General features: G+C 40.3%; 1 protein-coding gene across 3 annotated transcripts in view; it reads left to right on the top strand.

Annotated features, from left to right (window-relative positions):
* LOC136881294 (ABC transporter F family member 4) overlaps positions 1 to 18,033 on the top strand; it is a 59,237-nt gene that overhangs the window by 17,485 nt on the left and 23,719 nt on the right. For all 3 annotated transcript variants that reach the window (XM_068229298.1, XM_068229297.1, XM_068229299.1), the window contains exons 3-4: positions 716 to 845; positions 4,708 to 4,859. In XM_068229298.1, coding sequence (XP_068085399.1) covers positions 773 to 845; positions 4,708 to 4,859 — 225 coding nt within the window. In that variant the 5' untranslated portion in view covers positions 716 to 772. The remainder of the gene's footprint in view (positions 1 to 715; positions 846 to 4,707; positions 4,860 to 18,033) is intronic.

Genomic DNA, 18,033 nt, shown 5'->3' with positions numbered 1-18,033 from the left:
CTTGCGTTCCTCTGTCCAAGGGACTTCTTTTTGGTTCATCTCGGTTGTCACTATCTTTTTTCAGAAAAGATCTCTGTCAAAGGTTTAAAGGCATCTTCCAGTTTGATATGTGTAGCAGTTGAAGGTCTTCTTTGGTGTTTCTAAACCAAGGCATCATGGTTTTAGGTTTTGAATCAAATAAATGAAAGATCTGTTTGGTCAGCTTGTTTCGTCCATTGGTTTGAGGCAACCGTAAAATTGTGCCAGTCTTTTGCGGATTGTGTCTGTAATTTTCTCTTTTGTTACAGACTTCCTTGTTGGATGTTTTTTTGGTTGATGGCATTCGTGTAGTTGGATCCCATGATTCCCCTGCGCTCATTATTACTATCATTGTTATTATTTAAGAATTGTACTGGGCAAGTTGGCCATTTGGTTAGGGGCGCACAGCTGTGAGCTTGCATCCAGGAGATAGTGGGTTTGAATCCCACTGTCGGCAGCCCTGAAGATGGTTTTCCGTGGTTTCCCATTTTCACACCAGGCAAATGCTGGTGTTGTACCTTAATTAAGGCCACAGCCACTTCCTTCCAACTCCTAGCCCTGTCGTATCCCATCATCGCCATAAGACCTATCTGTGTCGGTGTGATGTAAAGTCACTAGCAAAAAAAAAAAAGAAGAAGAATTGTAAATTTTGTAATCACTTTAATTTAATATAATTTTTTCTTCTTTTTCTTTTCAGGTGTAAAACATTGCCTTTTAAAGTATCCTTAGATTGCAGTGTAATTTATGAACAAACATGTTGCTTTGGAATGCAAAATATGTTCGCCCACCTCCCATCAGTTCGGTTCTTATGAGCAGAGGAGATCTGAGTAAGTACTGTTGTAATTTATATGCTTGAACATTAAAATTATTTTTACTGTGAGTTTTTCTCACTTAAAATAATCTGTACGCTGTTTCTTCAGTGCCATTAAAGGAAAGGTAAAGCATGGCGTTGAATACTACCCAAATAACAATAATGAAGGTGTGTCCAAATCCACTCAATAATCAGTCGCATTCCCTGTAGTTGGGGACCGCAGATGAAGAATACACCCACGATATCTCCTGCATGTCATAAGAGGTGACTAAAAGGAGCGACCAACGGATTATGAAATTAGAACCTTGAGACTACTTGTGATTAGTATTATTACGTGAGGATCACTGTGGGTTGACATTACTTGCGATTAGTACCACCATGTGGGGAGCACCATGGATCTACGTTACCTAGGACTAGTGTTTTTTTATTTTTACAAGTTGCTTTACGTCGCTCTGACACAGATAGGTCTTATGGCGATGATGGGACAGGAAAGGGCTAGGAGTGGGAAGAAACCGGCTGTGGCCTTAATTAAGGTGCAGCCCCAGCATTTGCCTGGTGTGAAAATGGGAAACCACAGAACACCATATTTAGGGCTGCTGACATTGGGTTTCGAGTCCACAATCTCCTGAATACTGGATACTGGCTGCACTTAAGCGACTGCAGCTATCAATCTCGGTGCCTACGACTAGTACCCTTATGTGAGGAACACCACGGGTCTAGGCATTGCCTGAGGTTAGTACCATCGTATGTATTCCCACCGAGGCACAGGGGGGAAGGGCACTTGGCTGCACTGTGAGAAAAGGTGCTGTACACTGCACTGAAGTGTGTCGGTTCCCCTGTGTTCAGAATGGATCTGCATTACCTATGAGTATTACTGCTATATGAAGAACACTATGGGTCTGCGTTGCTTCTGATTACTACCACTATGTGAGGAACACCACAGGTTTGGCTGTTCACCGTGATTAGTTATCACTATGTGAGGCACACTATGGGTCTGTATTGCCCGTTGGGGGGGCACCATAATGTGTGATATGCCGTGGATTTGCATTGCCTATGATTAGTACCACCATGGGAAACCTGCGCCCGTAGTAGTCCCACTAAGCGAGGAGCACCACAGGTCTGCATTGCTGGTGAGTGATGCCGTTATGCGAGAATCATCATGGGTCTCTGTTGCCTGTGAGTGGTGCCATTATGTGTGACATCCCATAGGTCTGCATTACCTGTGATTAGTACCACCATGCGAGGAACACTATGAGTCTGTGTTACCTGTGATTTGTACTATTATGAGGGGCCGGTGACCTGGATTTTGGACCCCTTTTTAATAACATCTCAGAAAAGAAGGCGTTGTGAATTGTATCCACTGAATGTTTTGGATTCATGGTGACTTTTCATCATCATTCATTTTATATTTTAGTCAGTGGATACATTTTGAAGTTTTAATTATCATTTTATTTTGTTGCACCTCATAACAGTAGGGGCAGATTACCTAGCTGTTAGGTCCCTTTAAACAACAATAACAATCATCATCATCATCATCATCATCATCATCATCATCATCAATAATTATCAACAAATTACTTTACTGTAATACAAGGGTAGGGGCATACATCATGGCAATTTTTTTTTTTCTGCTCGCTTAATATATTGAGTAATGTGAATATGTATGTCCTCTAAGATATTGAGTAGGTGCCTTTTTGTGCCAAACTCCCCCCTGCGGGTGGGGGATGCACATGTAAAATACACGCGTGGTATCCCCTGCCTGTCGTAAGAGGCGACTAACAGGGGCCCAAGGGGCTCTCAACTTGGGAGTGTGGATTGGTGACCACGGGACCCTTAGCTGAGCCTTGGCATTGCTTCCACTTACTTGTGCCAGGCTCCTCACTTCTGTCTATCCTGTCTGACCTCCGTTGGTCAACTCTTGTTCTTTTCTGACCCCGATGGTATTAGAGCATTTGAGGCCTAGGGAGTCTTTAATTTTCATGCCCTCCGTGGCCCTTGCCTTTCATCGTCCGTTACTTCATTTTTCGAAGTGACGGATCCTTTCTTTCCTCTTCTTTTTTCTCTCTCTCTCTAACCCCTGTGGGTAGGGAACGCAGACGAAAAATACACCCACGGTATCCCCTGCCTGTCGTGAGAGGTGACTAAAAGGGGCGACCAAGGGATGATTGAATTAGAACCATGAAACTACTTTTGATTTGTACCATCACGCGGGGAACACCATGGGTTGCCTGTACTTGCGAATAGTAGGCCCTACCACTATATTAGGTACGAAATAGGTTTGTGATTAGTAGCAGCACTGTGGGTTTCCAGTACCCGTGAGTCGTACCCACGTGAGCAACACCACGGGTCTGGGCGTTGCCTGGGATTAGTACCACTATATGAGCGGCACCGTGGGTCTGCGTTGCCTGCGCTTAGTACCCACTATGTGAGGAACACCACGGGATTACCCTCGCCCATGATTAGTACACCTAAGTGAGGAACACCATCAGTTTGTGTTGCCTATGTGTGGCGCCTTTATGTGAGAAACACCATAGGTCTGCATTACCTGTACGACGTCCAATACTTGTGAGTAGTACCATCATGTGTGGAACACCGTGAGTCTACGCTACTTTTGATTAGTACCCCAACATGACAAATACCATGGTTCTACTTTACTAGCGACATGTACCCTTATGAGGGGCCATTGACCTGGATTTTGGACCCCTTTAGAAAACAAGCATCATCATCATCATCATCAGGATTGTACTTTGGAAGTGGTCCCTTGGTCGGTAACGCTGTCTCTTTATGGTAGTTTTTGGGTAGGATCCACTGATTGTTTTGGGTTCATGCCCATCCATTCATTCTTCATGCCATTTTTTCTTTTGGTCAGTGGATGATTTAAAACTTTTGTTTTGTCATTTCATTTTGTACCATCAGGGGCCGATGACCTAGATGTTAGGCCCCTTAAAACGACAAGCATCATCATCATCATCATCATCATAATTTGTGCCAAACTAATAACCTTCAGATTTCATTTGATTGACGTGTAATCATGGTTGGATTCCTTCATCCGTATACTTATGGCTGAGAAATGCTTATATCTAATAACATTTAGGTGTTCTTATATCTTATTGCAAAGTTTTTCCCAGTTTTTCAAACATAGGATGCATTGCAGGATTGACAACTGATTTTATGTACCCCTGACCTGTGTTATTTGTTGTTGCTATTATTGTTAGGCCTAACATGTGAATTGAATAGTACATTTGAATTGGTGTTTTTTGTTCTATAAGCTATTCTTATGCCTTGTCTTTTGAAGGTGGTAGTAATTTGATAAATATTATTGCTATTGAATGTGAAAGCATAATTCTTGTCTGATGTCGAATCCTTGATTAAAGTGGTGTTAGGTTTATTTTTAATTTTATTATATATTTTGTCTATAAACTATTTCTTATAACCGTTACTGTCAGTTATGGCATCATCATCATCATCATCATCATCATCATCATCATCATCATCATCATCAATGCCCCCACTCCAGTCGCCCGGGTGTGGTTTCAGCTATGGCATACATGGTACTAATTTCATGTCGGAAATCTTTGTGTTATATAGGGGCCTTGAAAGCTCTGTGAATAATAAATTGTTGTTATAGAGATTTTAATAAATTTAGCTGTCTTTACAGAGACATGAAATTTATATTTTGTGATATGTATTTGCATGTGAAAGGACTGGTTTTTATATAGTTTTGATATGCTATGTTCTGTTTCTTATGCAAACTATTGCTGCTTTTCTGCTTTTTGTCAGGTGTGCCGTCATGAGAAGATAAATTGTTACTTTTTCCTTGTAATTCAGTAAATTGCCACTACAAATCTTGCTTATTTAATATCTTATTTGTTTTACAGATATTGATAAATTGGAGTTGGTGTGTTCCCAAGCAGTCTCTATTCTCAGTAACCAGAAGCAGCTTCACATGGAGGCAGCTTTATTGTCACGAGTCCTGTATCGCATGAAGTCAAAGTACCGTCAGAATATTGGGTTCAAGAATATTGAGAAGGTATGGGTTTTAGTACTGTAGGACCTGAATTGTATGTGAGGCTGATGGTCCTGTTGTTCTGCTCCACCACCATGCAATTTGCATGTGTTTACAGCTTGAAATACTTGTGATGTCATGTATTGAAATCAGTGTTGATATGAAGAATTAATAATGTAGGAATCTCTGTTAAGTGGTATTATTGTATATTAGTACATGCATAGTCAGTGAAAAGTTATCGCACTGTGCAGGGAACATCGAGGGAACAAATTGCTCGCAGTTCATTGCTAGATCCACTGGTAAGCTTTAGCAGCATGGGCGGGCATTCTGTTTCGTTACGGTTGTTCTAAACTATTTGTTAAGAGTTAAAAATAAATTTTCAAAACTACTGTAGATATTACCTTCCATAAAAGCAGGCGTGGAAAATGATATCCATCATTCTCAATATAAACGCATCGGTTTAAAAAATTCCAAAACACTCCTATTTCTCTGAAATTTCATGTATCTGTTATCTGATTTCATTCTCCAGAGCTTCAAGAATACATGGATTGTTCTTGTACACTTTCTTTTTTAACTTGGATATGTATTGTCTAAAAAGCAGTGCATCGCCACATAAATGACATAGAAATTTGCGAACCGTTCCATCATATTACTGCCACCCCACTGCCAAATAAGCTGAGAGCGATAAAAGGAACAACGAAGGTATGGAGGACTTCCCTTCGGGCTTCTCAGAGGGAATCAGTGGTATTATGTCGTCTTCGGATTGGCCACGGCATAGTTACGCACTTCTATTTACTGTAAGGAGAACCCCCTCGGGAGTGAACTTGTGGCGAGCATCTTACTGTGGTACACATCCTTTCGGAGTGCGTGGACCTAGCTGATCTGTGCCGCAGCCTTATACTCCCAAGTACCATCTCTCTCATCCTACGAGATGACGAGCAGTCATCGGACCTCGTCATCCATTTTGTGAGGGATAGTGGGTTGTTTTATCGTATATACCCATAGTATTTCGTGTTAGTCTATAAATTATTGTTTATTGTGTTTTATTCTGTAGACTCGGTTTTAGTTTGTGTTTGTATATTTTAATGTGTTTTTAAAAATATTAATTCCCATGATATGTTATTGCATTTTAAGGCAATTTCTTAAACAAGGCATTGCAAATTAGATTGACTGATTATTTTAAACTCACAAATCATTGTTCATTTTCATTTGTTTTAAATTCTAGTCGGTGGATACATTTTCAAATTTTAATTATATCATGTCGTCCACCTCGTACCATTAGGGGCCGATGACCTAGATGTTTGCCCCTTTAAACAACAAGCATCATTATCATCATCATCACCATCATATTTCTTCTTTAGGAGAAATGTCTCGACTGGGAAATATCTGTTGAGCCGGCCGTGTGGTGTAGGGGTAGCGTGCCTGTCATTTACCCGGAGGCCCTGGGTTTGATTCCCGGCCAGGTCAGGGGTATTTACCTGGATCTGAGGGCTGGTTCAAGGTCCATTCAGCCTACATTATTATAATTGAGGAGCTATCTGACGGTGAGATGGCAGGGCAGTCTAGGAAGCCAAGAATAACAGCCGAGAAGATTCATCGTGCTGACCACACGTCACCTCATAATCTACAGATCTTCGGGCTGAGCAGCGGTCGCTTGGTAGGCCATGGTTCTTTGGGGATGTTGTTCCATGGGGTTTGGTTTTGGTTTTAGGAAATATCTGTTGCCTAATACTATGCTGTGCCATTTTCCCATGGTACAAATTAGAAATACCAACTAATAATAATAATCGTATGGTCTCAGCTACCGTGTGCAGACATTTCAATTTGACGCCATCTGGCTGTCTGCTCGTCAATTTCGACGTTCCGTTTTACTCCAGGCCCCCACTAGATGGCAGACCGAGTAAACCGAAACTCTCAGGCGCGAGGAATCGAACGTGGCAAAGTTCCCTCAGACATGGCGCCGTACTTTAAAAGGCTCCTTGTTTGGTACAGTATTATGTTATATTTTAGTGGTGAGAGTTGGATTCTTTTGCTAGTTGTTTTACGTTGCACCGACACAGACAGGTCTTATGGCGACGATGGGACAGGAAAGAGCTAGGAGTGGGAAGGAAATGGCCGTGGCCTTAATTAAGGTACAGCCCCAGCATTTGCCTGGTGTGAAAATGGGAAACTACAGAAAACCATCTTCAGGGCTGCCGACAGTGGGGTTTGAACCTACTGTCTCCTGAATACTGGATACTGGCCGCACTTAAGCGACTGCAGCTATCGAGCTCTGTAGAGTTGGATTCTAAAGCTATTAAAACAGTTTAATAATGCGTGTAATAATCATTTAGTATTAATTTGAATATTCAGTACGTTGTAATTAGTATATTACATTAGTCAAAACCAACTAAAATAAGTGGTGAAGGCCATGGAAGAGGAAAATATCTAAGCTGTTGTATGTCCGGCACTCCCTTCTCGCTCCGACAGCCAGCTGCACGCGCGCCTGTGTATCATTCTGCTAGCTTCGACGCGCAGCCCTCAGTGCGCGTGCCTGACCATCGAGTGTACTATAAATAGGAGCTCCCGGCCTGCTCACTTGCCCACTTGCCCCGGTGTCCAGCTCCAGAATACACCCTACGTCGAGCACGGAGGCTACTCCTCTTGAAAATGTGCTTCGACCAGGTGGACTGAATTTCTGGCAGTACGAGGTTTCACCTCTGGTCACCGCTCCCTTACCTGTTTCCACTGCCTATGTTCCGTAATTCTTTTACAAGCCATTTTCATTCCCTAATTTATGCAAGTTCCCTTAGTTTCGCTAGGTGGAATTTCTTCAATCAATTGAACTTGCTTTTTAGGAATTCAGGCACTTCAACCAACAAGGACTCTCATGAACATTTATGTTAGTGTGCCAGATAGTTCTCGACTATCAACGTGTCAATTCACAAAGACTATCTTTTCAAGATAGAAGTGTATATAAAGACTGCAAACCTGTACATATTGTATAAAGACAGACTTTTCTCAAGATTCAATATTCCTTTTTGCTTCAAAATAAATTTCAGTTATTTGTGTAAATATTATAAAGTGAAGCAATAAAAGTTGTGTTTTGTAAACTTCAACCTTGGTTACAACACAAGCCATGACAGTACGCTGGTGGCGTCACATGTCAAAATTATTGAAACTATACTCTCTGAAGATATTAGAGAAGGCGTATTAAATACAGATACTTTTATTCTGTTATTCGGCTGTATTGAAAAAGTAGAGGATCAATCAGTTGTTGTTCTTGTTGTTGTTGTTGTTGTTGTTGTTGTTGTTGTTGTTGTTGTTGTTGTTGTTGTTGTTGTTGTTGTTGTTGTTGTTGTTGTTGTTGTTGTTGTTGTTGTTGTTGTTGTTGTTGTTGTTGTTGTTGTTGTTGTTGTTGTTGTTGTTGTTGTTGTTGTTGTTGTTGTTAAAAGCTAAAGCTTTTGGTATTAAAACTCCAAGTTAGAACTGAATTGAAAGATTGGCAGCAGCTAGTACCATTAAATCATAGTTATATGAAAGAATGTTTCAGGTTCATTCTGGACAAGATTGTACACATTGATTCATAACCTTGAATAAATTACTATGATGTGTTACTAAATATAACGGTACCGAGCTCGATAGCTGCAGTCGCTTAAGTGCGGTCAGTATCCAGTATTCGGGAGATAGTAGGTTCGAACCCCATTGTCGGCAGCCCTGAATATGGTTTTCCGTGGTTTCCCATTTTCACACCAGGCAAATGCTGGGGCTGTACCTTAATTAAGGCCACGGCCGCTTCCTTCCAACTCCTAGGCCTTTCCTATCCCATCGTCGCCATAAGACCTATCTGTGTCGGTGCGACGTAAAGCCCCTAGCAAAAAAAAAAAAAATATATATAACAGTGAACCCCAAGTGCCGTATATCCTGTGACATTGAAGAGGAAACGTAAGCCATGTGCGACCTGGATTCTGGCAACCAAGTCTGTAACCTATTTTGTAATCACAATGTGAAATAACGTTCTTCTTGTTTTCATTTTAGCTTTATTAGGCACTAGCAGAAGTACCCGTTCTTCGTACAGGTTATCAGAAACTGGCTTTAGTTACTCATACTCTCGGTGTGACTGACTTCATTAGATATATCACTGGTGTATTTACTTAAGTACTTAGGAATTATTTGTCATATTTGGAATTTTAGTGTATCTTCTTCTTCTTTTCTTCACAGGGCCTCTAAATATTAGTTCCTAATTAGCGTCGACCTCTAAGATCTTTTGCTACCATGTTTTCCTTCATACCCACCTAGATATACCTGCTCCCTTCACAAAGCTGCAGGTTTAGTGTAAGTATACTTCCGCTAGATAGTCCATAAATATAAATATTATTGAATGTATTTGTTTGATCCGACATTTCGTAACTATGAAAATTGAATTAATAAGTAAGGTAGTTCAACCTATTCAATACAAATAAATATGAAATGTAGTATTACATTCCTATTTAATAACAAGCGGTACTGGTTTCGACCCTAATCTGGGTCATCATCAGCCGCATAAAATGAAAAAACAATGCATAGGTAAATAAGAAATTAAAGAGTGACTTTTTCACAAAAATAGTTGAAGAGGCAAAATATGTTAATGGGGATTGGCACTGTGCATTTTTAAAACGTAAAATCTAAAAGAAGTAGGAAGTCAGTCACTTATAAGAAGTAAGGTGCGATCTTCAATACACGCAGATTTCAGCACTGTCTTATAATGTTTACAAGAAGAGATGAAAAGTTAAATAAGCCAGCAAATAAAGCGCGAAGACACAATATAATTTAATGAATGTGAAGTCTCAAAATTGTTTAGAAGTTGAAGACGAGTCGCTTGATTGTAGCGAATTGCTAGTTCCTGAAGATCAGCGCAACACACTCACAACACACTGTGCTTTCAAATGCCGACGGGCGACGGAACTCGGTGAATAGATGAACCAGTCTGTAATTGTTTCAGTTGCGAAAATGTGTATGTGTATATATATATGTACGTATATGTATGTATGTATGTATATATATATATATATATATATATATATAAATATAAATAATACAATTTAATATGATTTAAGTACGTAAACAGGATCTTGTAGATTCTTTAGAACAGTTGACGTAAAAAAAAACCAATTGTGAAGAGAAAAATGGTAAAAAGCGCAATACCGGAAACAAATGAAAAGCGTATATGCACAGTGCGCTACTTCTTGAAGATAAGAATTCAGGTCGTAATTGAGGTAGTTCAAGGCAGTGCAAGGTATGAGTTTAAATTTTAATGTAAAGAACCAAAACGCAGGTGGCTCTATAGTATATACAGTTCAATTCAAAAAAAATAATTTTTTTTTTGAGAGGTGAAAAGAAAAGATAGAATAATAAAGGAAGAGGATTAGTAGATAAGAGAAGATAAAAGGGTTGGAAGTTGAAGGAAGGAAAGGATAAGATACGGAATTAAAGGAAATACGCGATTCATAAAAGAAACTACTATAATTATCGAGAATTATAATTCTCATATCACACATCATATAATGTATCCGAGTATAAATGTTGAGAAATATTTTTCAAGTCATGACAATTGTGTACAGTAGGTATATAGGTTTTCATGGTTACAGTGATCGTAAAAATGGACCAAAATATTGGCACTAATAACATCAGTGATCCTACTACTCCTTTATTTGATAGAAAATAGTTTAAACTATAGGTAACAGACTCCGCAAAATGCTGAAACCTGAGTCAGTACGTAAAAACGGAGGTCCGTCGGCAACCGCTGGTCGCTGAACTAAGGAGATCTCTGGGGTTATTCTCTTTATACTTCATTCCCTTTCCATCCACGCCCAAAGGAGTGCTATGAGCGTCTTACACTACAGTTTATTTTGTCCAAATAGTAAGCCATACGTGTATCAATTTTGGTTTGGCAGCTATGCCCAAACGTACATGCATAATCTAGCTGCTGTAGAATCCTGGAGCTGACGTTGCCATGGTTACGGCCGTTTGTTTCTTTATCGAATTCCTAGAGCAGGGGTAGTGTGGTTCCAATATCTCCATAACGGTTGGTTTTAGGGCCTTAATACATGGTCTTTGGGCCTGAAGGTTTCACCGAGTTTTGTTCTTTGCGTCAAGGGGCATAAAATGAGCTTTGTCTCGTCCTTGTACGACAAATTTGATTTCGCTTATATTAGCCTATGATTTTAATATTTTTATATCTCCCGTCGTCGCCCCCCCCCCCGCCCCCCTTCCTCGATTTGTTTTGAAAATAAAATACAGCCCATGTTACTCACTGGCAATGTAGCTCTTATAGGTGAAGTAATTTTTAAAATCGATTCAGTAGTTTTTGAGTCTATCCGTTACAAACAAATATGCAAATATTTCCTCTTTATAATATTAGTTTAGAAGTATAGATTACATCCCTACACATACGGTTGCCGTCAGGAAGGGTATCCAGCCATAAAACAGGGTAAAATCCTCATGTACGACACAGTTCGTAGCCGCAACCTCACAGGTGTGGGTATCAATCAATCAATACTGATCTGCATTTAGGGCAGTCACCCAGGTGGCAGATTCCCTATCTGTTGTTTTCCTAGCCTTTTCCTAAATGATTTCAAAGAAATTGGAAATTTATTGAACGTCTCCCTTGGTAAGTTATTACAATCCCTAACTCCCCTTCCTATAAATGAATATTTGCCCCAATTTGTCCTCTTGAATTCCAACTTTATCTTCATATTGTGATCATTCCTACTTTTATAAACGCCACTCAAACTTATTCGTCTATTAATGTCATTTCACGCCATCTCTCCGCTGACAGCTCGGAACGTACCACTTAATTGCTTGTGTTGAATAGGTGGATTAAAATAATCACTATGTTGTAAGCATTAATGCAAATTTCAATACGGGTCTAATCATGAGATTAGTTACATGTAGTAACATACCACTTAGTCGAACAGCTCTTCTTCTTTCTCTCAATTCTTCCCAGCCCAAACTTTGCAACATTTTTGTAACGCTACTCTTTTGTCGGAAATCACCCAGAACAAATCGAGCTGCTTTTCTTTGGATTTTTTCCAGTTATTGAATCAGGTAATCCTGGTGAGGGTCCCATACACTGGAACCATACTCTAGTTGGGGTCTTACCAGAGACTTATATGCCCTCTCCTTTACATCCTTACTACAACCCCAAAACACCCGTATAACCATGTGCAGATATCTGTACCCTTTATTTACAATCCTATTTATGTGATTTCCCCAATGAAGATCTTTAAGCGATGATAATAATAATTTCGTGTGGCTATTTCTAGCCGAGTGCAGACCTTGTAAGGCAGACCCTCCGATAAGGGTGGGCAGCATCTGCCATGTGTAGGTAACTGCGTGTTATTGTGGTGGAGGATAGTGTTAGGTGTGGTGTGTGAGTTGCAGGGATGTTGAGGACAGCACAAACACTCAGCCCCAGGGCCACTGGAGTTAATCAATGAAGGTTAAAATCCCCGACTTGGCCGGGAATTGAACCCAGGACCCTCTGAACCGAAGGCCAGTACGCTGACCATTCAGCCAACGAGTCAGACTTTAAGCGATAGAAGAAGAAGAAGATACTCATTTTTAAAAATTCACAGGCTTTTTTATTCTTTTCACTCCTTAAGTGGATTTTCCAATTTTAATGCCTGTAACATCTTCATTATTTGAGATATATGTATCCTCATATAAATAATTCAACTCCTTCCTCACTTCTTTTAACAGCCCCCGCCCCCCTTAAGTGGATTTTGTGAAAATGAATATTTGTGTTCTTTTATTTTTAAAGGGGATTCCAAATATCAGTTTTCATGTCTGTAACATGTTAGGTTTTTGTGATTTATTGTAGATAATTTAGCTGCTGTAGAATCCTGGAGCTGACGTTGCCATGGTTACGGCAGTTCATTACTTTATCCGATTCCTAGAACAGGGGCAGTGTGGTGCCAATATCTCCGTAACGGTTGGTTTTAGGGCCTTAAAACATGGTTTTCAGGCCCGTAGGGCTTACCGAGTTTTGTTCTTTGCGTCAAGACGATTAAATCGAGCTTTGTATCGTCCTTATACGACAAATTCGATATTTTGCCTATATTAGCCTATTATTTTTATATCTCCCCCCCCCCCCGTGCCTCCCCACCTCGAATTGTTTTGAAAATAAAATACAGCCCATGTTACTCACTCGCAATGTAGCTTTCTACAGGTGAAGTAATTTTTAAAATCGGTTCAGTAGTTTTTGAGCCTATTTGTTACAAACAAATTTTTCCACTGCAATCAGCCACCCGAGTACCGGCGGGAGAACCGAAGCATGGGGTATGGAGGAAATGCCATCCCGAGTCGAACACCAGGCTCTCTCCAAGGCTTACAACCTTGGAAGTAACTTGGTCGATGTAAAACTACACCGACCCCAAACTACAAGTTTTCAACTGCAAAGCATGGAGGAAAATTCAACAGGAAATTGTACCCCAGGTGGTAACCAATCCACCGTCGCCTTGAGTGACGTAAGCAGGCCTTCGGATTCTGGGGAGCCTGCACCTACATGCAAGGAGGTATCGGAGACTCCTAGGAACAAAATCAGCCACAAACACCGAAATTTTTTTGCTACCTTCAATGCCAACTCCCTCTTGAAAGTTGGTAAACTCAAACATCTTACGGATGTCCTCTCCCATCATGAAATCCTAATTACAGCAATTCAAGAGTCAAGGTTTACTGATGAACATGCGTTTGAATCACAAGGTTATAGAATCTTCAAAGGGAAAACTGGCAAACGTGTGATGAAAACTGTTCCACACCTTGGTACAGGATTTATTGTCAGCAGGAAAATTATTGATTCAGTCACTGACTTCAGCTCTCCTAACAGCAGGGTCTCGATGCTTAGCTTTCGGAGTATGAACAACGTACACACGCTTGTGAACGTACATGCGCCAATCAACCAGGCAAACAAGAAAGACCCAGAAGGAACAGACAAATTCTGGGAGGACCTAGAAGATGTTATATCAAAAATTCCTGACAAACACACAATCATTTTGCTTGGAGACTTCAATGCCCAGATTGGCAAAGAAAGAAAATTCCAAAACATCGTTGGAAACTATCCAGCCCACAAACGAACCAACCGAAATGGGGAAAGGCTTATAGAGCTTTGTAAGGCATTCAATCTTGTTCTTAAGTCAACAGCCTTCAAACATCTACCGAGAAAACAAAAGACATGGATATCACCAAATCCTCACTTGGGAGAATTTCAAATAGATCATGTTGCCATTGCACGAAAAGCAACACAAGAGATCCAAAATGTTAAAGTCCTGAGAAGTGCTAACCTTGACTCAGACCACTATCTATCCAAGATCAAAATTAAGCTTCATCCAAGAAACACCAAGAGAGTTAAGATAAAGAAAACTAGCAAATTTGATACAGAAAAGCTGAAAACTAGCGAAGAATTCACCCAGAAACTTCAGTCTTTGAACACAGAAAATTGGGAACAACTGAAAAATGCCATTGTTGAAACGGCTGAGGAGACAGTATTGCTAAAGAAACCAAAGAAGCATCCGTGGTGGACTCAAGAATGTGATGAAGCCATAACACAAAGACAAATCGCTTGGCAAAGATGGAATTCCCTGAAGAATCCAGAAAGATATGAAGACTTTCTGAAGGCTAGGAAATATGCAGCGAAAGCGATCCGCCAAGTAAAGCGCGCATTTGACAAAATCCAACTGACACAGATCGAGCAGGACTTTAATAAGAATAATACTAGGGATTTCTATAGAACCTTCAAACGCAACCTCACGAAGTACACCCCACCAAGTCTACATTTCCGAGATCACAATGGAAAGGTTGCCTACAACGACAAGGATAACTGCCAAATCTTGGCTAAATATTTTGAATCTCTTCTTGACTGCGAAGAACCAGAATCAGAATTCACCTTTGAAGAATCCAGACATCCCAACCCAGACTCTTCTCCCCCCACAAAAGAGGAAATCAAACAGATAATTACATCATTAAAGAACAACAAAGCACCTGGAGAAGATGCGATAATTGCTGAACTCTGGAAGTCTGCAAGTGAAAAGGCGATCGATAAACTAACTGAGATCATTCGCGAGATCTGGGAAACAGAAAGGATCCCAAATGATTGGAGAGCAGCCCTGATTCATCCCCTACATAAGAAAGGTGAGAAAACAGATGTAAACAACTACCGCGGCATCTCCCTTCTCTCAGTAACATACAAAATTCTTTCCAAAGCCCTTCAAACTCGGGCAGAAGAGCAACTTGATTCACAGTTGGGTGAATACCAAGGAGGCTTTAGAAAAGGACGATCTTGTGCAGAGCAGATCATGAACCTTAAGTCCGTCCTGTCGTACCTAAAATCCAGGAATAGGAATTTTGTAGTTACTTTTGTTGACTTCCAAAAAGCCTATGACTCCATAGATCGACACACTCTCCTCCGCATTCTGAAGGAAATGGGCTTAGACAACAAAACGAGAGCTATCATTCAACAGACCTTAACCAGCACTACGTCCAGGGTGAAATTCAGGGGAGAAATTTCACACGTCTTCGAAATCAAGACTGGTGTTAGGCAAGGGGATGGACTATCACCCCTTCTCTTCAACTGCGTTCTGGAGAAAATCATTCGGGAATGGCGCAAAGAGATGTGCAAGGAAGAGGTTGAGAATGGCCTTAGAATAGGATATAAGAAAGATGATCTTATCATAGACTGCCTAGCTTTTGCAGATGACCTAGCGATCTTTTCTGATTCCCTAGATACTGCTGAAAAACAAATTAACCAACTGAGAATCCAAGCAGCAAAAGCTGGCCTTCAAATCTCTTTCCAAAAAACAGAGTTTATAACCAACATCAAGCCAGCTCCCAGAGAGCTCATTGTGGAACAGGGAAAAATCAAGCAGGTGGAAAAGTTTAAGTACTTAGGTGAGTGGATAGTACCTAACAACTCTGAGAAAGAAGCAATCATGTACAGAATCAACAAGATGGAGATGGCATATCAGCTGACTAGGAATGTCTACAACAAAAGATCAGTGTCCATCAACGCCAAGCTTAGGCATTATTGTTCGGTTGTACGCCCGGAAGCACTGTACGCAGCAGAATGCCTTGCAATGAACAGAAGAGGTCTGATGGAGAAGCTAGAAGCTAAAGAAAGAAAAATCCTGAGAAAGATTCTTGGACCAATCAAAGAAAATGGTGAGTACAGGAGACGACACACCAGCGATCTGTACCAGCATATGGAGAGGATAACGGACACGATTCGGAAAAGGAGGATTAATTTTTATGGCCATATGGCACGCATGAGCACACAGAGACAGACCAATAGGATATTTTCCTACTTTCTTAATAAGAAAACCAAGGGACCCTGGTTTATCGAAGTTGAAAAAGACCTTCAGGAAATAGGAATCACACTCGAAGACATCCAGAAACGTGCTCCTCTCCAGAAAAAGCTCCAGGGATACAAGAGGTTCCAAGAAAGGCCAAAGTTGAAAACAGGCAAGAAGTGGACTGATGAAAGAAAGGAGGCTCACAGAACGAGAATGCGTGAGTACTGGGGAAGAATTAAAGCTCAAGGATGCAAACGGTTGAAATAACGTGGTCCACAGCAGGCCGAAACGAAGAAAGAAAGAAGAAGAAGTATAGGTAAGATATAAGAAAAATTTGCCCTGAGGCAATTGAAGTGATGACCGGGCGAGTTGGCCGTGCAGTTAGAGGCGCGCGGCTGTGGGAGATAGTGGGTTCGAATCCCACTATCGGCAGCCGTGAAGATGGTTTTCCATGCTTCCCCATTTTCATACCAGGCTGTACATTAATTAACGCCACGGCCGCTTCCTTCCAACTCCTAGGCCTTTCCTATGCCATCGTCACCATAAGACCTATCTGTGTCAGTGCAACATAAAGCCACTAGCAAAAAAAGAATCGAAGCGATGAACAGAGCAAACACATAACGTATTACTGTGAATCATTATAAGAATTACAGTATTTCAGTTTGTACTTATCCGAGTTTGGCTTTCTAAATTTGCTATTTCGATTTACGTGCGTGTGATTATTCTATGTTGCTATTTTGATCTTGGCAGTTTGAATAATAGATAATATCATGAGTTATTGGTGAACCGTGTGGTGATTTTCGTTTACGGTGTGAATTACTTCACCTATTATTTATGTAGGCCTAATTTGGGTTGTAGTAGTAACATGGGAAAAGCTGGTCGGTATATTTGATGGTACGTGTTAGTCCAGACAGATATTAAGGGATCGAGCCTATTATTATAATTCAGGTTATAATCAGGTACGTAATAACTGCGTAGTGTGTTTTTTGTTCAGTTGTTTTCGGAATATATTATATTGAATTTTTTTTTTTTACAGAATGGCTACTGTATTGACTATAGGAAAAGCCATGGCAATGCAGGTTCTTGGTTCAAATGCTCTCACTGTATAAAAATAACTATAATGTATTCTGATGAATTGCAGATCACATGTACTTATATAAAAACAATGTGATGTCTTCCTCTGAGTATGTTCTGTGTTTCAGAAGTCATTCACCCTGCTATCCAGGAATCTACTTCATCCTTTTACTTATGGTGATTCTTGACAAAAATCACCTATAAGACATTGTTCCTATCAATTCCTATCAATCACTACTGATCTGCGTTTAGGGCAGTCGCCCAGGTGGCAGATTCCCTATCTGTTGTTTTCCTAACCTTTTCTTAAAAGACCGCAAAGAAATTGGAAAATTATTGAACATTTCCCTTGGTAAGTTATTCCAATCCCTAACTGCCCTTCCTATAAACGAATATTTGCCCCAATTTGTCCTCTTGAATTCCAACTTTATCTTCATATTGTGATCTTTCCTACTTTTAAAGACACCACTCAAACTTATTCGTCTCTTGATGTCCTCCCACGCCATCTCTCCACTGACAGCTCGGAACATACCACTTATTACATGTTATACATCTCATTTTTGGTCTGTATTGAAAATTTACAGTTCAAAAATAATAAAGGTGTTCTTTAATCCACCTATTCAATACTTTAATTTCCACTTATATTGGTTTCATAAACAGACTATCAGTTAAATGGGACATGTTTCGCCCTCAATTTAGGGCATCTTCAGCCTAAAAACAATCTTCAAGAGTACACCTTATATTAATATGGAAGCTAAAAGTTTAGCCAGTTACTAAAATTCAGTACATAAAAATGTGAAAAATGATACATTATACAAACATGT

Source organism: Anabrus simplex, chromosome 9 (assembly GCF_040414725.1).
Source record: "Anabrus simplex isolate iqAnaSimp1 chromosome 9, ASM4041472v1, whole genome shotgun sequence".
In the NCBI taxonomy this organism is placed as follows: Eukaryota; Metazoa; Arthropoda; class Insecta; order Orthoptera; family Tettigoniidae; genus Anabrus; species Anabrus simplex.
This window is presented reverse-complemented; position numbering and strand designations above follow the sequence as displayed.